The sequence below is a fragment of the Centroberyx affinis genome, unplaced genomic scaffold (genome assembly GCF_046629955.1).
Source record: "Centroberyx affinis isolate AG114_WGS23_722 - 3 ecotype Tasmania unplaced genomic scaffold, CSIRO-AGI_Caff_v1 ptg000739l_1, whole genome shotgun sequence".
Classification (NCBI taxonomy): domain Eukaryota; kingdom Metazoa; phylum Chordata; class Actinopteri; order Beryciformes; family Berycidae; genus Centroberyx; species Centroberyx affinis.
Window position 1 is genome coordinate 234,035 of NW_027279352.1, and position 23,693 is coordinate 257,727.

Sequence of the window (23,693 nt, forward strand, 5' to 3'; positions counted from 1 at the left end):
TACAATCAATATTCCTTTCTATTCATAACATAATTTTTTTTTAAAATAATTGTGATGTTTTGGAGCACTGTAACCGATTGACAGAAATTCCTGATTTATAAGTTATTAATCACATAACGGTGTTGTAACATTGACGTTAATGTTAGCTAACATAGTTGACACACCAGGATATTCCATTCTCAACACTAGCCAATGTTAATAACAATAATAAGAACACTAATAGTATAATAAACTAAGCGGCAGATGTCAGTGTCCACACATGGCAAGTACCTAATGTTACATGGCTATGTCTGGTAGTTACATTAGCAGTTAGCCTATTATGCCTCTTGTGTGGATGTGGATGCCGACATAAGTTTAATATTTACAGTAAGTTATTATTTGAAATTAACCAACTATAGAGAGGGAACATACAGTAGGTTTACCAACCATGTACCATGGAGAGCCGAGAGTGTGCAAGTTTTCATTCAACATAAAACACAAGTTCAAATCTATTCTACATGCTCTCAGCTGTTCTGAGGCAGATTTACCTTTATAGTAAAGGCCATTATAGCTTCCCTGCACACCAGTGTTCCTACAAAATGTGCTCATAACGTACTCTTTTACTTTAATCTTTTAAAGCAGGCTATTTAGGTAGGTTGTAGTGTTCCATCACCTTGTACTTTCGTAAATCTTTTTAATCTTTATGTTTTCCAAATACATCTTTCCCTCATGTCTCACAAGTCTTTCAGTATGCTTGATTAGTCTAGAGCAGGGGTGGCCAAAGTTTTCGGCTCTGTGGACCAAAATGTAATCTCACCAGTGAGCATCGGGGCAAAATATATAAGCATGTTAAAATCATTTTGAAATGCAAACTGATAATTGTTATCAATATTCTTTTCTCAATGACCTCTAGTACAACAGTTCTCCCAATCTCCCAAACAAGTTCTCGTGTTTATTCAACATTTTAACAAGGGTTTTCTGTTGAATCAAAATTTCATTTTTTCTTTAAAAAAAAAAAAAAAAAAAAATGTTTGATACAACTGATTATGTAAATACCACTATGTACTGTACCCTATTTGTAAAAAAAAAAAATACATTCCCTTTATAAAAGCTGCCTGAGCTTGAAAAAAACAACTGTAACCAGTTACCAAATTACTGTAAGTTAAGCAAACTAAAGATGTGTATTTTTGAAAAATGTATTTAACCAGCTAAGTCTATAGAGGATGGGGTGGGGGGTCATCGCAGGAAGCGTTACTAACTGCTGACTGACTGCCTGCCTGACCTGAATATTCCTCCCGATGCCCTCAGCTGCAGCGTGGGAAAACGATCAATACAGACTGTGCAACGTTATGATCATTACATATTTATAATCTAACAAAATATATGAATCATGCATTTTTGCCATTTGAATAATATACCATTGTGTTTATACACATTTTTTTATCTATTCAAAATTATCTCATATTTCTGACCAGGGCCGGCTCTACACTGGCGGAGGCCCTAGGCAGAATCTTCTGTGGCCCCCTTTTGAGACAAATCCTACCCGCCATCAAGCAATAAAGACTGAGTAAAACATTTGTTTAAAGCACTGTATTTTTGTTACCTATTATAAGATAGAGCACATGAATAGCAACATAAAATGTAATAAATACAATGGCGAACGTGGCTCTCTCCTGTTGTGTGGACATGAGCTTAAAATGAAGACGTTCAAGACTGCAGTGGCTGTTAACAAAAGAACGGTGATGTCACTTCTCTTGACCAATACTGGCACTTTTTTGTCTGGCTCACTATTGCTGTTTGGGTCCTCTGTCCTTGTAGCTTGTGGTTGTGCTGCCTCAGTTCTGTCTAAGAATTTCAACATTAAAATTCTCTGAATTGGAAATCATTACATACCTTCTCTACAACTAGCCTAAATTAACGTAGCATTTTAATGGACAAACTTCTGATACTGTAGAATCCAGTAAAATATTAACAGAAAACTAATTTTACCATTACAACTTCAATTGCAATTACATCTCATTGAACAAGGCTGCATTATTTTGACCTCCACATGCAGTCAAAAACACAATAGTACAAATCAGCTAAACCTGTCATTAAACTTTCAACTGCCAAGAACCATCTCAGATTCACATCTATTTTCGTTACTATCTACCATATCTATCTACTATCTAGACTTCCAGCCCAACTTCCCTGGACTAAATTTAATGATTGATTGAATATTTTGCTGTCTAGCTAAACAAAGCTCCTGTTATTAGCCTACACTCCATATCAAGGGAACTAATGTCAGCTACTTAGCCAGTAGTGTCAACTGTAGCTGCTACCACTTATCTGCAGATGACGCAACTAAGTCTGTTCAGACCCACAGAATTTTTTTTTTTTCTTTATTTTAAATTCTAGTCAAGATCCCGAGGTTTCCAATGATACCAAATATGTCATGCTCAGTTACAGGAAAACATGTATCAAATGATGCACAAACATCTAAATTTTTTCCATTTGATGCGCAGCCATAAAAACATGGCATCTTGTATTTGAATATTCACTCAATATAAGCAGCTAGAGCTTCAAGAAAGCGTTGGAACTAGCAGATACAGAATATGGATGTGACATTGCCGTACAGTATGGGAAAAAAACAATTCTAAGGGGAAAGTCGGGGTGCAAGGGGTTTTAACACACATACCTGACTCCCGTGCTGTGGTTTCTTGGCGTGTCTATTTTAACTTTCTCTTTGTAGCCCCCAGTGGTGTTTTCTCTTTGGCAGAGCCATACTGCATCATCACCAGTAACGTTGCTCTTGCACTTGACTTCTAGGGTCCGCCTGTAATTGTCACCGGCGTACGCCAAAACTGGCCCGCCGGGTAGCCTCTACACTGGTTGTTATGGAACATGTGAAGTGACGCACCGCCGCTGGGTGCCTACGACAAGCCCGAGCGCCCCGGTGATTTACGTACTGTGGACATGTATTATCTATCTTCTTCAAAAACGTTGTGTTCGAATCAATTCACATGCACCTTTCTTAGCTCATTCCCAACCTCTCTTTAAGAAATTATCTATACTCAGCATCTATCAAGTAAACTTCCTCCTCACAGCACAGTTTGTCTTCAAAGCAATTCATCATTAGCTTCCCTCTACGTTCAATAGCTTCTTCAGAAGAAGTGAAGAAAATCATAGTTACAATACAAGATGTAAGAGACAACTTTTGACTTTTGTTTAAACGATTTTTTGAATAGGTATTTGCTTCTGATTTGTTTAATGTGTGTAGGTAATGAGTTCCACTGGCTGGAGGTTCTAAATGACTGAGTTTTTAAGTTGATTCGTTTTTGGCTTTGGAAGTTCAAGATGACCCATGCTGACCTGTCTAGTTTGATGATTGTGCTTTAGACCTGTCCATACAAGTTGTTCTGTGAAGAAGTCCGGTTTTCCGTCTACTATTGCATTTCGGGCAAATATGAGAAGGCTAGATGTTAATTTAGCCTCAATGGTCAGCCATGACAGACTGCGGTGCATCTTTGTGACATTAGTTTTAAAAGAGCAGTGAAGAGCTAGTCTTGCGGCTCTATTTTGAGCGAGCTGGAGTTTTTTTTATATCTTTTTTTGCAGCGCAGGACCACACAACCATACAGTACCCTAGGTGTGAGAGAACAAGTGCCTGTGTCACCTGATTCCTAATTGATGGTGTTACATAGAGAGAGCATTTTCGCGTCATAGCAATACCCTGCCCCATTTTTACAACAATAGTGTCAATATGGTCTGACCATGCCAAACGATCATCAGTTATGACGCCAAGTAATTTAGTTTTTCTAACTTGCTGTATTGGGGTCCCCCCCATAGATAGATTTAAACGGGAGTCCCTGGCAAGCATTCTTCTAGTGCCAAAGACAATGCACTTTGTCTTGGATACATTCAAGATCAATTTATTTTCCTCTACCCAATCAGACACAGATTTTAATTCATAGCATAATATTTCATTTAGTTCTTTACATGTTGACGCAGCACAAAACATGGTTGAGTCATCTGCATACATTACTATGTTTGCCTGTTCCAGGACATAGGGCAGATCGTTGATGAAAATGGAAAATAGAAGTGGGCCCAGGCAGCTGCCTTGCGGGACTCCACAGAATACATCTTTGCTTTCTGAGAAGCTTCCGTTAAAAAACACTCTTTGCTTTCTCCCAGATAGATAGCTCTCCATCCAAGAGAGAGCAGTAGATAAGAAACCATAGCCCTTTAGTTTGGTTTTTAGCAGCTCATGATCAATGACATCGAAAGCTGCACTGAAATCAAGCATCACAGATCCAACCATTTTTTTATTGTCCATTTCTTTTAACCAGTTATCTGTCATATGAACTAAAGCAGAGTTAGTTGAGTGACCAGCTCTGTATGCATGTGGGATTTTGTTATTAGTTCATTGCTGATAAAATAATGTTGAATTTGTTTAAAAACTATCCTCTCCAATATTTTGCTGAGTACTGGTAGTAGGCTAATGGGCCTACTGTTGGCCCCTGAGAATGCAGCCTTTTTATCTTTTGGCAATGATATGACTTTAGATTCTTTCCATAGTGCGGGGCACACAGAACTGGTCAAACATCTGTTAAAAATATGACATACAGGGACAGATAAATATCTGGCTGCATCCTTGAGTAGTTTGCCATCCATGTTGTCAATACCTGGAGATGTATTATCAGAAAGATGTAACAACATTTTCTCGACCATATCTGCATCTACGTGTTTGAACTCAAATGTGCACTTCTTCTCCTTCATAATATTGTTCTTAATCAAAGCATATGACAGAGAGCTATGCGTTGGAGCCATGCTAGCTCTTAATTTTTAAATTTTGTTAATGAAAAATTGTTGAAATAGTTTGCAATTTCCTGAGGCTTCGTGATGAAAACACCCTCACAATCTACATAAGTGGTGTCCATGTTTGATTTCCTTCTCATAGTTTAATTCAGTGTCTTCCATATTTTCTTGCTATCATTTTTAGCATTGCTGATTTTCTGTTGACAATATATATTGGTCATGGTTAAATTAAAAAAAACTATGTTAAAAACAGTGGCGGCTGGTGATAAAAATTTTGGGAGGGGGGCGCGCAGTTTTTGGGGGACAAACAAGCTGAAGCAGCACTTCATAGCTCAGTGTTACAACCCGGCTCAGAGGTTGGAACAAAAAAAGGAGACACGGGACACGAATATCAAATAATCCAGGAATTTTAATATACCCAACGTACAACTAAAGCAAAATAATGTAATGAGGCATGCTTATCAGTAGATCAGTAGTGTATGTGAGTGGATGCAGTGAAATGTATAGTGCAGGAGTGTTGTAAGGTGGGAAACCAAATAAACATCAACCAAGCAAACGGATATGCCGATGATGGGAAGAGAGCGAAGTAATGATCATGTGTTCGCTTTTATGCGCTGGGACGCAAAAACAACACAACACACTGTAATGTTGCCTAAACACTGGCCAGTAGCATTACTTAATACCATAAATGTTGCCCTCCTTTCCTTCTGGCCTGCAAATTTCTCAATGACTTTATGGTTAAAGTCAGTCATCTCAGTCACCAGTCTCTTTTCCACTGACATCATGGCCAATGCATTCAGCCTCTCCTGGGTCATGGGGTTTTTGAGAAAAGTTTTAATTCTTTTCAAGGTTGAAAAGCTCGGGTGTGGTGATGAGGATCTTTAGGAGAGTGACAGTCTCTGAAAAGACTCCTTCAAGATTATTCTCCATAAACAACTAGAACAGGTCCACAGCACCACGACAGGCTTTGAACTCTTCCTTGCTGTAGATGAGACTAAGCTCTGTCTTCAGCTTGCTTCCATTGAGCATTGGGTAGGCCTCCAAGGTGTTGCTCAGTGCATCTTCAGGAAATGCCATCTTGTACTATTGAAACCTGTCCCCCTGCAGCAAGGTTGCACTGACAAGGTGGTTTGTGAAGGAGAAGCGTTCCCTGGTGTGTGCCAGTATGGTATCACAGACCTACAGAGAGAAGAATATAACATAATAATAATAATATGTAGAGAGATTCTAAACATGGAACTACTAAAGTCATTTTTACTGCCACTGTTACATTCTATGAAGTCATAAAAAGAGTAGGAAAATATTAGCTAACTCCAAGGTCAATTATAGAGCCTTCTGCTGCCATCTGCTGGACAAAATGTGAATGTGTGAATGCTGAAGATCATTGCTTAAGTCTTGTGAGATGTTAACCATTCTGCAGTGTATGTCCTTGATCTTTCCACTATCAAATTGCCAACTGTAACAACCCTCCTGTTTCTTCACAAGCATTCAACATTTCTTTAAACCCTTTTTTTCACATGGTCTTTACTTAAAACATTCAATCACTTCTAATAATATATCAACCCTAACCCTAACCCTAACCCAGGTTAGTTTCACCAAGACAATATTCATTTTTAACTGTTAGGCTTTTAGCTCTAATTTTATACTAGTTCAACTATTTGCAGTTACATTTCAAGCTTTTCGATTTAGTTCCTAATAAACATATTTCATCTACACAAAGTAGGAAAAACGTTGGCAAACATCCTTCCAGAAAGATTAAAATACAAATAATACACTCCAGTGTAACATGGACTGTGACTGATTTCTACAACATAAACTCACCTCTGCTGCAATCCTTTCATGGTCCTCTGGACTGAGTGCCCGACGCCTCTTTGTTGGCTGACAGCCACTGCTTTGCTCAACCATGGAATGGAGAGAATTTCTGCGAAGGACAAAGATAATTTATAATAATAATAAAAGAGAAAGAGAGATAATAGTAAAAGAGAGAAAGTGAATAGTAATAATCATATTAATAACAGGAATACAGCTACTACTTGATCTTTTGTATGTCCTGTTGGAACTGCTGGATGCACCCATTGATATGGGCTGAATTTATGTTCTTCTTCTGGAGCTTGGCATAGAGGAGGTCCACATGTGGCATGATGTGGTGGAAAAATTTGCAGAAAGAACTTAAAATCCTGATTCTCCAGTAGCATAGCGAAGGCTCCTGCTTCTATGACGGTTTTGGGGTCAAAGTCACCTGAGTCTCATATGCTTTCAAAACAGTGAATGAGGTCCTCTCTGTGCTCAAACACGGTATTAATGGCACGGCTGTGCAAGTTCCATCTGACGTTGCTGGATGTTGGCAGTCTATGGGCCACTACTTTATCAAGAACACCTGTCCGCTTGGGTGATCTGGAAAAAAAAACTGGCAAATCCACCAAGGTCAGAAAAAAAAATGTCTCTTTGGATATGTGAGAAGTGGCCTGTTGCATTATCAGGTTGAGCTGATGTGCATAGCAGTGGATGTAGTGGGCATTTGGGTACACATCTTGTATTTTCCTCTGAACACCTGCAGTGGCACCCCTCATCACGCTGGCTCCATCATATGCCTGGCAGATGAACTTCCCTTAAATACAGTGGCGTTCTCAAGGTGCTCTTTCAACACTCCATCAAGGGAGGCAACAAAATTCACCACGGAATATCCCGGGATTATCGGAGCTGTCACTCTCATCATGGCCACGCAAAACCAACTCAAAGGCTCCAGAAATTTCACATTTATTCTGGACAGGATGTGTTGATTTTTTGTCACCTCTTCGTTGTGCCTTCTAATGCCAATCCTGTAGCCTTCATCTAGCTGTTCAGCAATGCTAAGCCTGCCAAAAAAATGTAGCCTCATGCTATTGTCTAGATGGCTGCGGCTACTTTGGTGCCGTTTGCATTGTTCAGAAAGATGTTTTAGGTCTTGTACCCCCGTTGTAGTCCACAATGCTTCGGTGCCGACACTTTGAAATAGCAAACAGGGAAAGCAATAAAAGGCATTACTTACACCACATCCAGCTAGCCAACTCCGTTTGTCATAACAAGAGCGGGAGAAGCCACGGGTGTAAGCTTGTCCTTGATCACTTGCCTGCTGCTGAATTTGTAAATCAGGTCGGTCCAGTCCAAGCTCCTTTATCCTCTTTTTTTCTTCCAGTGAACGCCTTGTGAAAGGGTGTTTTTGTAATGAAATAACCAAATTTTTAATGAATGCTGACAGGCACTGACAGACTACCAGGCGCATTGTACGAGTAAACAATTTTTAGTTTATAATTATTTCACATTATCTAATTAATTTATGCTTAACATGTTTAAGTAGACTTTCTTCTCTAGTTGGAGGGGGGCGGCACCCAAGCCCAATTAAAATGTGACTTACGGTTGAAATATTCTTTGAAAACGCTGGGAATCGAATCCTGGTCACCAGCATTGAAGGCAAACACATGTGTCTGTCCACCACCCCGACCACAATGCCCTTACTGGCCACTGTGCTACTGCAATGTGACACTACTTCCTGTTTATGTCTCCTTCACGTAACTGTTTCGTGCTGGGAATACAGAAATGTAACACTTTACGTTCCACCGACACGTAATTTGCTGTTAACAAGTTCATTTCACGTTTTTCTGTGAGATCAGTCTGGTTTAAATTTCTGATGCTCAAAATTTGAGTATTTGGATCTTCAGCAATTTATTTGACAGCCAAAAGTCCTGTAGAGATCAGTACATGGAAGGATAGGTAATAATGTTTTAAAACGTAGTAGTAGTATGAGCTGTAGTAAAAGAAGTAGCTGTAATATCAGTAGTAGAAGTAATAGAATTAGCAGTAGTAGTAGTAGTATTTGGACTGTACGCATTAGAAACAGTTGAAGTAGCAATAGTAGTATTAGGAGCAGTAGTAGTAGCAGCAGTAATAGTTATACTACAGTAATAGTGATGGAAGTAGTTAAAGTAGTCATAATAGTATTAGTAGCAGTAAGCTTGAAATAGTAGCAGTTGTAGTAGTGTGTGTGGTGTATGTCTGTATACATGTGTGTGGTATATGTACATGTGTGTGGATGTGTGTGTGTGAGTATGTGTGTAATCATGTGTGTGTGTCTGTGTCTGTATGTTTTAGTAGTAGTAGTATTACTAGTAGTTGTAGCAGTAATACTAACAGTAGTAGTATGGGTAGCAGTGGAAGTCTTCGAAGCAGTTGAAGTTTGAAGGAGTTTAAGTAGTTTAGTAGTAGTACTACAAATTGTAGTTAAAGTGTTTGAAGTAGATGAAATAGTAGCTGAAGTAATACTTGTAGTAGCAGCAGTAGCAAGAGTGTACCTTTAAGTGCATCTGGCTCCCTTCATTGTGTGTGAGGGCAGGACTAACTGAAGATTGTGATGTACACTCACTGAGCACTTTATTAGGAACACCTGTACACCTTCATATTCATGCAATTATCCAATCAGCCAATTATGTGGCAGCAGTGCAATGCATAAGATCATGCAGATACAGGTCAGCAGCTTCAGTTCATGTTCACATCAAGCATCAGAATGTGGAAAAAATGTGATCTCAGTGACTTTGACCGTGGCATGGCTGTTGGTGCCAGACGGGCTGGTTTGAGTATTTCTGAAACTGCTGATCTCCTGGGATTTTCATGTACAGCAGTCTCTAGAGTTTACACAGAATGGTGCGAAAAACAAAAACATCCAGTGAGTGGCAGTTCTGCAGACGGAAAGGCCTTGTTGATGAGAGAGGTCAGAGGAGAATGGCCAGACTTGGAGCTGACAGAAAGGCTTCAGTAACTCAGATAACCTCTTTACAACTGTGGTGAGCAGAACAGCATCTCAGAATGCACAACACAACAAATCTTGAGGTGGATGTCACTTTGGTAGCTGGTTTACATTGAGCTAAAAGCTGATACCTACCCAGTATTAGTAAGGTGTTCCTAATAAAGTGCTCGGTGAGTGTATAATATGTGTATGTAGTGTTAAAATTGTCACAGTTTAAACAATCTCAGAACCCATCGTCTATCGGTCTGATGACAATTAGACTCTGGGGGCGACGGCCAATATTTTGGGGTTTCTGGTGTAGCCAGCGGACATCCGGGCCAAGACTTCCTCTTCCGTGTGCTGGTCATTGTTTACAGTCCGATTAGCAACTTGAGACGTGAGAATGGAGGTGGAGTTGAGAGACGACATCTCATATGCAGATATCTGTTCATGGAGATTAGCCGAAATGTCGTCTGGACCTAAAACACCTACAAAAAGTATCGATATTTGTGTATTGTGTGGAGAAACTTTCGACTCTCGCGTTCCATTGTCTATCGTCGTCAGACCGATAGACGAGATTGCAGTTTAAAAAATGTGTATTTTTTGTAAAAAGCACAGCCTGTAAAGTCTGTGGAGTGGCCTGAGTGCGTGATGACATCACACACTCTAGCCAAAACTCTGCAAAAACATGGCAGAACTATAAATAAATAATACTAACAGTGTTGGGGGTAACGCGTTACAAAGTAACACGTTACAGTAATCAGATTACTTTTTTGTGGTAATGATTAACTTAACGCGTTAGTTTTTCAATTTATGTAATTAGTTATCAGTTACTTTCTCAAAGTTACATTTCGCTACTTTTATCTTTCTTTCAACTGGTTAAATGTTTAGTTAATGCAAATTAAAAAAAAATTAAGGTATTCTATGCTACATGATGTTATTACAGCAGACTGCAGCAGGCTGCGGTGCGGTGGAAGCTTGTAGATTACAACTCGCGCTCAGAATGAACAACAATAAACTGCAGAACTTGGAAATATTCACATTACTTTGAACTGATCGAAGAGAAGGATAAGAACATTATTGTTAACTGTAAGGTTAGCTTTCACTGTCATACCTAAGATTTGAATTGAAAGCGCTTGTGAGCACAGTCTGCCGTTTATTTTGAGACCAGACCAGATCAGGCTCTGTTGATCACCAGGGGTCCGTTTCACAAAGCAGGTTTAGTGAAAACTCTGAGTCTGTTAACCCTGAACTGAGGGAAACTCAGAGTTTTCCGTTTCACAAAGGGAGGTAACTCAAACCAGAGAAAGAGGGGTAACTCTAGCCTGTTTCACAGAGAGAGGTAACTTAAGCTCTCGGTCAGTTACCATAGTAACAGACTCTATGAACCTAACCTGGTCGGGACCAGGTTTTTCTCAATGAACCTCGAGTTTCTCTCTGTCTCCGCCCTCTGTCAGCCACACACGGTATTTGATTTCCTCATTCATTCAGTCAGCAGGCGAGTTTTGGCGTAACATAGTTCTGCCGTCTGTTATTTAAAAAAATCAGTCAGTAGGCCTATATTAGAAGTCCACTTTTTTCACTAACATGGCATGTCCTTTTGACAACGATCCCGTGGATGAAGGTGCAGCATTACTGCGCAGGGAATTAAATATTCGTCGGGAGATGGTTATCAGACCGCGCATAGATGTTCTGGCATTTCCAGACAATTATCTTTTTGAGCGGTACCGTTTCACGTCACAGTCCATCATCTACATACACAACCTAATCCGTCCTTACATTTGCAACATTACCAGCCGTAGTCATGCTCTCACATCCCAGCAGATATTGTGTGTTGCGCTGCGTTTCTTTGCAAATGGGAGTTTTTTGTATAATGTCGGAGATGCAGAGCACTTGAGTAAGGCAACTGTATGCAGGGCGGTCAGAGACACCATATGCCATAGTCACTTCAGAGATTGAGTCACCATCATCACCACCACCACCACAGCGGTCAAATAAAGACACAATACACACTTCATTTGGTCTTCTTTATTTCCTACAAATACAAGAGCTAGTTTAGTTAATTTTCCAATAGTTAACATAATTAACATAATTCACCTGTGACCATGCACCCACCTCTAATTTGTGCTCCAGTATTTCAATTTCTAGATCTGCCCTCCTAATCTGGCGGTCCAAGTATTGCATTTCTTTGTTGGTTTTTTGGATTTTTTTCAGCAGGTGAATTTTATAAATCCCTTTTACTGGTAACTGGGAATACATAAGGAGGACATTAAATTATACAGTTGCACATGAATTCCACAGAATGAACCTCTGGTGTTTACTGAACATCCATCTCACTGTGTCAATCTGTGCAGTGGAAGTTGAGGGACCCTCCTGCTGCTGCCCAGCCATGCCCTGTTAAAAAGGATGAGAATGTGTTAATACTTCAGTGTAGGCTAAATGTCACACTCTATATTCCACCAGAATGTTAAGAAATGTAAATGGGAAGAGAACTATCAGTAACATATCAAGATGTTACCTCTATAGGCCTTTCTGGATCCCCCTCTGTAAAGGCAGCAGACACAGTTTCCTCGTGCTCTTCATCCTAGATGAGTGATATGTTTCAGTATACTTTAACTACCATTTGGCAAAATCTTTGGAGTATTGCCTACTTACAGTTACAAGGTCTGTTGTGGCGTGAGGGGGCTCCACCAGGCAGATAGCACCATCAGAATCTGTTGGGACAAAAGAAAAAAAAAAAAGACATGAAAGGGAAATAAATATTTTTATGAATAGGCTTAAAAAAGATATATAGGCCTAGGCATATTACATTTTATAAAGGCACTTGTGTCTTGGGGGGTGAGCTCTGAAGATGAGCTCCCTCCAGGGATTCCCTCAGCCACTGGCCTTCCTAAATTCTGGCTTAGGGCCAGCTCCTCTGCCTCCGTTAGGTGGCGGTGCTGGGCCACCACCCGTTTTACGGGCATCTGCCTTCTTTCTGTTGGCTGAGTAGAAGTCTGTGTTAGTTTAAATAGGCTTAATTATTTAACAGAATATGATATAGATGAGAAGACATTTATGTGTGGAAACAGCATTATGTTGGGGATAAAACAACTGCACAGTCAAACAGCCACTTAATATTTACTTTACAATGTAAAACATGATCAAAATGAGGTACCCCCATTAAATTATGCAGAGGTCTTACCTGTTTGAACAATGTTTTTATATTTCATCTTAAGCTGCTGCCAAGTGCGCTTCTCCCCCGCGGGATTGCACCTAAATGAAATAAATTAATGAGCTACCATTCAAGCAGTTTTCCCCTGTAATATTATTGTGATTGCAAAGGACTACATTTAAACTTACGCATTGACCCGAGCAGCAATGTTCTCCCACGCTGTCTCCCTCTCTTTTGCAGCTGCAGCGGTGTTGCACTTTTTTCTAAAAACATGTTCAAATTCGCCGTATGAGCGCATTAAGATTTCCAGTTCTAGTGGGGTAAAAAACGCAGCCCTCCTCTTCCCCGTTGCCATGGTGACTCGTCGAATCGGGGCTCCATTGATGCTGTCTTTTTATAGTGGTGGTGCACGTGCTTAACTCCAGGTGAAACTACTCCGAGTTGATCGAACTAACTCAAATCAGCTGTTCTGGAACCGAAAACTCAGAGTTTCCTATCTCAGAGTAGATCAACTCAGAGTTCAGGGTTAGACTCAGAGTTTGTTGAACCTGCTTTGTGAAACGGACCCCAGGTGAAGTTAGTTTGAAGTTTGATATTCACCGGTTGATGCGCCTTTTAACGTCAATAACTCTGTGACGATAGCATATTTTTTCTCGAATTAGGCTTTTTTTATAGAGAGGAACACAGAGCCAATGTTTCACAGTGTTGGTAAAGTTAAAATCACCTGTGGTTGTGATGCAGTGACGGCAGAAAGGCATCCAGTCGGTTCATTAAGCCCCACTGAGTATTTACTGTGGAACCAGGTAACTGAAAGCTACCATGATGTTTTCTATCGACAACAATAGTTTGTTACTTAAGGCTGTGTCCCAGATGTGATGATTAGTGATGATTTCTGTACATTAAGAGTGATGACATCAGCAGAAGACGCATTTTAAAGGCATGATTTTACATGGGTAACGTGAAAGTACTCTAACGCATTACTTTTAATAAAGACTAACTTAGTAACGTAACTAGTTACTATTTAGGGCAAGTAACAAAGTAAAGTAACTAGTTAGTTTCAAAAGTAACTTTCCCCAACACTGCCCACTAATAGAAAAAATTAAGACAATTATAAATGACGTAAAACAAAAAAGAGAGGAAAGTTCTAGTGCAAGATTATAGAGAATGTATGGTATTTATGTACAACAATAGTGAGTGCCCTGACCCATGTCAAGTTAAATTAGGTATGAGTTAGTCCATCCCTTATAAGTAAGTTCAACTAGATGTTGATCAAAACTTCTGAACTGTTCCCCCCCGTGTCATTGCCTCTTAATATCTCAGAGATATCCGAATGCTTTAACAGATTGCATCAAAATTTTCACTCTTGCTCCTATAAATGTAAGTCACTTCATGTTTACTTGTTCAACAGAAACTGGAAGAGCTCTGCATTACATATAGCTGCAAAACGTGGATTTTTACAAATTACCAATTTATCCGCTAATATAGACTTTTCCTGACGTGGGTAATAAAACAAAGTATTTCCATGCACTATGTCGCCAGTGTAAGTTTTACAGAGAAATTACAATGACAGAATCAAAGACTAATAATACTTATATGTGCCTGTGCTGATGGCTTTAGGAATTTAATTAAAAATAGCAAAATATTGCATAATAATTTTAAGTAACCTGACAAGTTTTACCTGATACACATTACTTAAGATTCAGATTTTCATTTCTATCCCTGAAATGTGAAATCTATTAGATTTCATTTTGAATAAACTTTGCCCAAATCCCCCAGTGTCCATGCTGTAAGCAACATCCACCCAGATATTGGCTTTACAGAAATTATGTTTATCCCTACCACCTTGGAAAATGTGCAATTTAAAATCACTATTTAGATTCTAACATAAAGTTGGCACTGCAGGCTTAAGTAAGGTGCCTCCATTGGGTTTGGAAAATGCAGATTTGGCTTCATTAGCTGCTTTCACATTCCTCTCTCTTTGAACTGCTGACCTGAGTGGAATGGGATGGAAAAGGGTTTGGTGTGATTTGTTTCACTCTATGTCTCGTGTCTCAATCAGTTTTTCAGAGCTGCCTGCACGTATTGATTGGGCGCTTGGTAATGTCGTTTTTGCCACTCTTTTTCGCTCCCCCTCTTTCTGTAGAAAAGACTTGCAGAGGATTTCTTCTCCTCTGGAGTTTCCAAGCCAGTGCTGGGGCCTGATCAATTGTAATTCCTGAATGAGAAATGTAACAAGGGCATCAATGCTGCAATGAAGGATGGCCTTTTGCCTAAAACAAAGTTTTCATTTGGTTTGAGGGTCTTTAATGCTCTCTGGGCTGCCAGTTGTAAAATGCAAATGCATTCAACCGATGTGTGCTGTAGCCATTTTTTTTCATGAGTGAGTTCATCTAAGACCTCAGGCCAACTTTGAAGAGTGAATCAAATTGAGCTGAGTCTCTGCCCAGGAATGAGAGCGAAGGGCCTCCATGTAGGGAGGTTTGGACATCATGCTACTGCACTGTAACCCCACGCACCCATTAGCCCAGTGGTTCTCAACCTTTTTTGAATGAATGCCCCACAACCTAATGCCTAGACCTCTTGCCACCCCCCATCAATGAGAAAGCAATTGAAACCCCTGTATATTGATATTTATGATTAAAACTGTGAGTTTTTCATAAGCTTACGTGAGATATGCCCACTGTATTCATAGCCATTGTGGCCCTGCCATTAAACACAGTTTGGTATTTATTATGTTTCTTAGATCAAACAATAATGTATGTGTATTGTTAAACTGTTGTCAAACATTAACTAGGCTCCTTAATTGATTGCATAAGTATAACCAATCACAGTTCAACAATTTAAATAATAATCAATAAGTACAATGAGCAGAATATACAAAGAACATGGTAAGGAAATAACTGTCATTCACGGTACTTGCAAAAAGAGGGGACAGGCTGAGTATAAGGCCCGGATCTATTAACGTCACAATTCCAGGTACAGCGCAAAAGCAATTGCGGGTGAGTTTGGTACCGCCAACGCAAGGTACTTATTAAAGTAGGGCACGCAAATGAACGGAGGCGCAGATAATTAATTAGAATTGCAACTGCGCTAATATAAGGGCAAGCAATGTGCACAATAGCCCATAGCCCATAGCGACAACGTAATGATGGGCAAAAGAAGCGCAAATGTCTCTCCAGTGGAGCTGGAAGTGTTGGTGGCAGAGAAAACCCCAAAGAGCTGCGGAGGTAGAAAGTGCTGGTATGATATGAGGAGATGAGCCAAAATGCTTACCACAAATAAAACTGAAGAGGTGCCAGGTGTGGGAGGGATGGAGACCTGGTGAAGGTATGGTTACATATAGCTGGAGAAGCCGCGCACACACCTCTCCACTGTCGTGACAGTTATTACGCACACACATTTTAGCTCTACTGTTTTCATCGAGGCAATGTCGCGGAGACACTGGCTCATAAGAAGTGTCAGCAAATCCAGAGAAAAGCATGCAACTTTTCCTTTTTGTATATTTAGGTAATAGTCTGAATATTGAATGTGCATTCTGTTACTCTGCCAATGATGCTTAAATTGTACATTTTTAAGTCAGCATACTCGTTTAAACCCTGCGATCTAATGACTGCATGTTATGCTGTGTAGATGACTGTGTCACTTTGATCTTAGAGCCGTTTCCATACAGTTTCGGCAGAGCTATCCTATGCGCAAAATGATAAGACATGCTTTTCCTAGGTCTTAAATTCCATGTGCAAAAGACAGATGATAACGGCCACCGCCTCATGAGAAATCATGTCCGCTGCCAAGTTCTATAAATCCCTCCCTTTGTTTTGCGCCTCAGCCTTGGAACACCCACAAATGCTTGTACAATTAGACCGGCGCACACATATCAACCCATGATTTCAGGCGCAAATGCCCTGTGCGCAGATCACAAAACAAGGTTTTAGCACCCGCAATGCGATTTGCACTGGCGCAAACCTTTAGTAGATCCGGGCCGAAGGAGAAATACCGGCTACCTTAAGCTTGCAAAAAAGGCTTTTTAACATGACCAAACTATTTACAAATATCCTATTGTCCATTTTAACATTTTAACTCCAAGCTGGAATGTTGGCATGTCTCCTTGCTCACATACTCATGCTCCAAACTGACATGCATATGATAAAAAACTAGAAGGGCACTCGGAGAGTGCAGACCTCCGCCAAGGTTCGTGCTATTATTGCTTGTTTGTGAGTCGCATCCAGATCCGCTGGCCCATGCTACACCCTTCCACAAAATTTCATGAAAATCAGGCCAGTCGTTTTTCCGTAATCCTGCTAACAGACAAACAGACAAACAAACGGCACCGAAAACATAACCTCCTTGGCGGAGGTAAAGATTTAACAAACTCATCAGAGAATATGCCTTCTTGTTTCATATGTAAAAGATATTGATGCCTCGGCTGATATTGCATGCATTGTTGTTTTCTTCCTCCAGAGCGAGGGTAGCAGCAGTTAGCCTACTTATTCTAGTTTAGCTTCCCATATAAGGTAAATATGACTAAATAAGTACATAAGCCTATGTAATATCAGGGGATAGGCAACCATGTCTGGGCATGTACTTGTAAACATGTAAAACCAAGGACTTAGTTTTTATTTATTTAATTCACAAATGCCAATTGAGGGTGATATTGTCGGGCATGAAAGACTATTAAAAAACGCTGTGGTGAATCAAGTTCAAGTTCATTTATTTATATAGTCTTTTATCACATGCATGTCTCAAACTTTAAAGAGAATGAGCAAGATCTAATAATGTTCAAGTTTTTTTTTTTTTTTTTTCAAGTTCCAAGTCCTTTATTGTCAGTGTGAATGAGAATGAAATCTAACTGATCAACAATCAACCAGAGAACAGAATGATATAGGACATTAGGAAAAGCACAAGACATATAAAAGCAGATTTTAGCAAGACATAACAGCCTACCTATCCTACATAGCCTAACCTACCCGGCACCACCAGCCTTAGACCTTCAAAGCATACAAGGAAAAACTTCAAAAAAAAAAAAGATAAACCTTGGGCAGGCCAAGTCTTAAGAGGGATCCCCCACTGGGATGGCTTGTGTGCAGTAGGAGCCAGGACAAACAGTGACAATAACATGGACAATGTGAAAACAAAAAAAATGATGACCAGAGTTTTCTACAGGTTGTGGTGTTGGTGGGAGTGGGGAGGGAGGGCACTGAGCTTTGGTATGTAAGTAGGCCTATTAGGCAGATGAATACAGTTTAGGTAGATAAATGCAAATAGCAAATTACAGTAGGTAGATAAAACCTCAGTCTCAGAAGACTGTAGTTACAAATGTAAACTAAGGTAATTTACCAGTAAAGTGGAAGGCAGTTTGCAATGACTAAACAAAAAGGTGCAGTACATCAATATATCACGGTGTGTTGTGGTTTATGGATTAATTACTTGTCCTTGCCTACAGTGACATCAGGATGTCCAGTGGAATCCAATGGTGAACAGGGGCAATATGCAAGTCTCTGAACTGCACTCGTGTTAACAAAACCTATTTACAAATACCGTTACAAACACATGTGAGTTTGGAGCAAGTTGTGGAAGTTTCACTTGTGTTTTCATGGTGGGAGGCTCTGTCGGATTGAGTACAATGCTATTGGTCTACTGGTCTGTGCATCGCAAAATGACAGCTCTCTATGATGTGATGTGACTTTGAGAAATTTGAAATTAAAATAATACAACATTTTTAAAAAATCATCCAGGGATGGAACAAATATTCCTCTTTTTTTCTGAGGTTTTTAACATTGTTAGCCCTTGTATTCTGTTTATCATCAATACCTCACTGACCACAGGCACTGTCTGGTTTTAAACACACCACACCTCCTGAAGAAACCCAGCTTGGAACACTTCATAGCACACTTCATGCTCTGCTTAAAGCAACAAATGACCTACTCTTATATAGATATAGACGATTTTGCCATTCTACTCCTTTAGTGCAGCCTTTGATACAGTTGGTCATGCAATTTTAATTGACTGTCTGAGGCATTGGGTTGGTACATACAGATACTTCTCCAATGGATCACCATAGGTAATTCATCATCATCCTCAGCATGCATTGCCTGTGATGTTTCACAGGGTACAATTTTAGGTCCCATCTAAGTTTTTCCCCTCTATATGCCCCCACTTCATATCATCTGTAAACATAATGTCTCTTCTTTGCTACACCAACCTGGCAACCCAAACTGCTTTGCCTTGCAAACATTTTTTTTTTTTTTTTACAACTGAATGACAATAAATCTGATGTTGTTCTCGTCGGTCCCCCCAACTCCACTAACTTAATCCAAAACAGTCTAGGTATCCTATCTTCAAATGATGAGCAGATTAATGCAGCGCTGTTTCTATACATCCAAAATCAAACTATTTTTATCGTCCCCTGGTAAGAATGGTTCCATGCCTCTCTATCTTCTCTCATCTACATTTCTGCATTTCCCTCTACTCCTGCCTCAGTCAAAAGTTCCTCTCATGCCTCTAGCTTATACAGGATGCAGCCACCAGGGTTTAAACAGCTGCCAAATGTAGAGACCACATTACCCCAATCCTTGCTTCCCTACACTGCTTACCTGTGTTTCAGAATTGATTTTAAGATTTTACTGATCAATTTTAACACAGCTAGGTCTGGTAACTTCCTACATTTCAGAGTGGAGCGGGAGTGGTACTCATTCAATTCCCCTGCCCAAATTTTCACAGCCAGTCTGAGGATTTGACATTTCGGTCATAAGCCTGCCCAAAAGCATCATTGTTGTCAAAAAACTTACTATAGGGAATCACACTCCATGTAAAAGGTGAGAACAGTGCCTGATTTGCATAGGAGGAGGTACTGAAACATGAACTGTGCACACAAGAGGGGGTTGGAGATCCCAAATTAATTCAGATGGCAAGGTTAGGTTCTGATAGGTCTCAGCTGTAAGAGAGTTCAGTTCCCTGCCTCTCTTTTGAAGATTTGAATCACTCTTTGGTTTATTTGACCCAGTAATGATGTAATACTTCACAAACATTGATTTTATACGTAGCAGGATATGGAGGCATATGGAACAGATTTGAAAAGCTCTGTGTATGTGTTTGTGTTTTTCAGGTTCTTCCCCTCGAGAACCAGATGAAGGATCCCAAACGCTTTCCCATGGCCCTTAACATTGGGATGGGCATCGTGACCATCCTCTATGTTATCTTGGCAACACTAGGCTACCTCCACTTTGGTGATGACATCAAAGGAAGCATCACCCTAAACCTTCCTCACAATGCATGGTAAGGCACTGGTGGGGCCAAATAGTAGGAAGAGGGCAGGTAATTGGGGGAGAAAACAACATAGACAATGTTACAAAAAGACAGTCACAGAAAGTTGGGAGCAAAGGATTTGAGTTGAAATTTTGACCCAGGTCTAGATATTGTGCATGCGTGACTGGTTGTCAGTGGTTGTCATCAAAGGGAGGTGGTCTGATTGGTCAGTTATACATGTATGCGATAACAAGTAACATGCTCTGCATGTTCCAACATGCTGTCTACAGTGCTAACAATATGGATCACACACAGATATAAATCTAGTATCTCACACACACACAGACACACACACACATGGTTTTCCTACCCTGTTGTCAGTTACATTATTCCTGCAGGTTTCCACTTCCAGCGTAGCCATTACAAACATTGTAACCTAACTGCTTTAATTCTGCTGCCCTCATTAACTGCACTGTTTTAGATAGGAAGATCTATCATGGTTGCCAGCGTTATCAGTGTTTATTTGTTTGTTTATTTAAGGATCCCCATTAGCTGATGCCATGGCAATCCGCTAATCTTCCTGGGGTCCACACCTGACATACTGTACATAACACATTACATGATAAACATTAAATTACATTAATATACACTAAATTACATCAATATACACTAAATTACATCAATATACATTAATATAAAAACAAAAAATGCAAAAAATATATTCATATACAATTCAAAGCCAGTCAACATTGAAACGTACACTTAGGTGGAATACTAATTAAAAATCAATATATAGATAATGTTAAAAAAAAAAAAAAAAAGAGAATAATACAACCCATATGAAGCGGAACACGAATATTGAAAACTGGTACAGAGTTAAACCTCCTACTATTCAGTCTGTCATCTGCATGCCAATAAATGCCTCTTCATAACCTTTTTGAAGTATGATTTATTTTTTATTAGGCAGATATTAAAAGGTAAATTATTCCAGTTTGTTATGGCTCTGTAAGTGACAGTTTTTTTCGGTGTCCTGTTAATGGATTTACATGGTTCATACAAATGCACTGTAGGAGTAGTAGAGGTTGCTTGTGCTGTGTTTGGAGCTTGAGGGGAGATGGGGTGGCGCCCATTGCAGGCTGATGGATAGACTGGTGTGCAGTGCTCCAAGTGGTACAGTGCATAGTGAGAAAAGAAGCCAATACATTTCTGTAATACTATTGGACATGGTGTATGTCAGCTGTCAGCTGTCTCAGCTTAGTGGGTTAGTGACCTAACTTTGGGCTTAACCCTGGCTTTTTCGTCTCACGACAGCACCATCAAAAGGCCCATCAAAAGGCCCGCCTCCTCACCGGTCAGATCTCTGGAAACATGCGGTTCGTTTCATTAGTCTCAGACAGGTGTTCTAAGTGAGTGATTCCTTTGATTTTCCATGAATTAAAAGAGAGAGTGCGCTTGTTGATTACAAAGTCTGGGTTGTTCCAAATTGGGGTGAATTTACATAGTGAGGGTGTGTGATTGGTGATCTTATTGATTTTACACCAAGCTTCCAGAGTTGTGGCAATGACTGTGTTCCTGTAGCAGTTATGTTTTTTTATTGCTGTTGAGAGAAATGGTAGATCTTTAATGGACAATTCGTTGCATTCTGATTGTTCAATTTCTAACCATGGGTCTTGGTGAACATTTGAGTGAATCCATTTCATGATGTATTGTAATTGATTGGCTAAGTAGTAGTGGAGAAAATGTGTGGCATTTAAACCTCCAAGCTGTTGGCTTTTCTGTAGTGTTGTGAGTTGGTTTCTAGGTTGTTTGTTTTTCCAGTAGAATTTTGTGATTAGTGAATCAAGTGTATTGAACAAATTGGGTGTTGGTTGGACAGGAGTCATTGAGAAGAGGTAATTGATTCTGGGTAAAATTGACATTTTGATTGTTGCGATGCGGCCTGCAAGGGAGAGTGGTAAGTTATTCCAGCGGTTTAACTGATCTTCGGTGGATTTAAGGATGGGGGTAAAGTTGAGGTGGAACAACTCTGGAAGATTGGAGGAAATATCAATGCCCAGATATTGAATGTTACCAATACCAATACCATATTAACACTCCATCAATTAATCCAGAAGTTTGATTTCACTCAAGAACATTTTTTACAATATCCACAACTCAAGAACACACTCAGGAAAAAAATTGACATCACACATAACAACTTGCAACCACCACCATTAGTAACAGACCTATTTACAATATCAACAGCCAAGAAACCACTATCAAAATTATACAGACTTATCTCATCAACAAAAGATTCCACCACATCCGTCCCCACCACAGACTGGGAAAAAGACTTATCGATTAATATTGATGCAACCCTCTGGAAACAAATTTGCAATAACATCTTCTCGATGACCAGCAACCCCAGATTACAGCTCATTCAGTATAAGACCATACACAGAACACACATAACTCAACACAGGATGCACTTAATGGGCTTCACAGACACCGACATATGTCCACAATGCACTCTCAACACCACAGACAACTACTTTCACTCAGTATGGCTTTTCACACCAACTCAAAATTTCTGGAATGACATAATAACCACCATCTCCCAAGTCTTGGGTCACAGCATTCCACTTTCCCCCTCCCTCTGCCTCTTGGGAGACCTCACACCCATCAGCCACCTACACAAATACCACAACGCCATACTTATCACCTTGACCATTGCAAAAAAGACAATATTGCTCAACTGGAAATACAGACACAAAATAACAACATCACAATGGCTCAATTTGTTAGCAGAACACCTCTCAATGGAACAAATCACTGCATCTAACAAAAATCAAACAGCTAAATTTCATGACACCTGGGCCCCCTTCCTGAAATCTCTGAATCTGCCAATGAACTAACACCCTTTTTTTTTCTATAGATTAATTATAAACCTGTGGAGACTGTCTGTCTGTCTGCCTGCCTGTCTGTCTGTCTGTCTGTCTGTCTGTCTGTCTGTCTGTCTGTCTGTCTGTCTGTCTGCCTGCCTGCCTGTCTGTCTGTCTGCCTGCCTGTCTGTCTGTCTGTCTGTCTGTCTGTCTGTCTGTCTGTTTGTCATTTTATCGTCACTAACACTATGTAGGGGCGGGTGGGGCCTTTTTGCTTTTTGTTTGTTTCTTTTGTTTTTTATGTATGCACTTTCTCTTGGTTCTGGAGTGGTGACACCTTGTCTGTAAATAATAATAATAAAATAAAAAAATAAAAAAAAATAAAAAAAATAAAGTCAGAACGCAAATAAAACCCCCCCCCCAAAAAAACAGACTTTAAGACACTCGCTAGCCTAGCAACATTAAGGCTACAAACAACCCATAATGCAACACTCCGTGTAGGAGTCGGTTTTACACCCATACTTTATCCATTCAAAAAGAATATCTGATGTTGTGAACACGTTTGTCTAGTCCTCGAATATAAGACGACCCCCACTTTTTCTGAAAATATGTCTCTGTCAACCCTGAAACGTAGAATTGGCAATGAAAACTGTCGGTTTAACCCTGCCTGGACTGGTGAATACTTGCTTATTTTACCGCCATCTCCAAACGCCAAACCAATGTGTTTAATTTACAATGAGTGCATTGCGGTAGTTAAAGAATATAATATTTGGAGGCACCACATTGAGAAACACCAAACTTTCCAGACAAACTTTCCCGAGGGATCACAGGAGAGGCCCTCCTTACATTGATGCCCTTCAATAACCTTACTACACAGTCCTCTGATATCTTAATGTCATTG

General features: G+C 39.9%; 1 protein-coding gene across 2 annotated transcripts in view; it reads left to right on the top strand.

Annotated features, from left to right (window-relative positions):
* The window catches only part of slc36a4 (solute carrier family 36 member 4), a 134,277-nt gene that overhangs the window by 42,485 nt on the left and 68,099 nt on the right, over positions 1-23,693 (top strand). For both annotated transcript variants that reach the window (XM_071519788.1, XM_071519789.1), the window contains exon 10: positions 19,792-19,961. In XM_071519788.1, the coding sequence (XP_071375889.1) occupies positions 19,792-19,961 (170 nt within the window). The remainder of the gene's footprint in view (positions 1-19,791; positions 19,962-23,693) is intronic.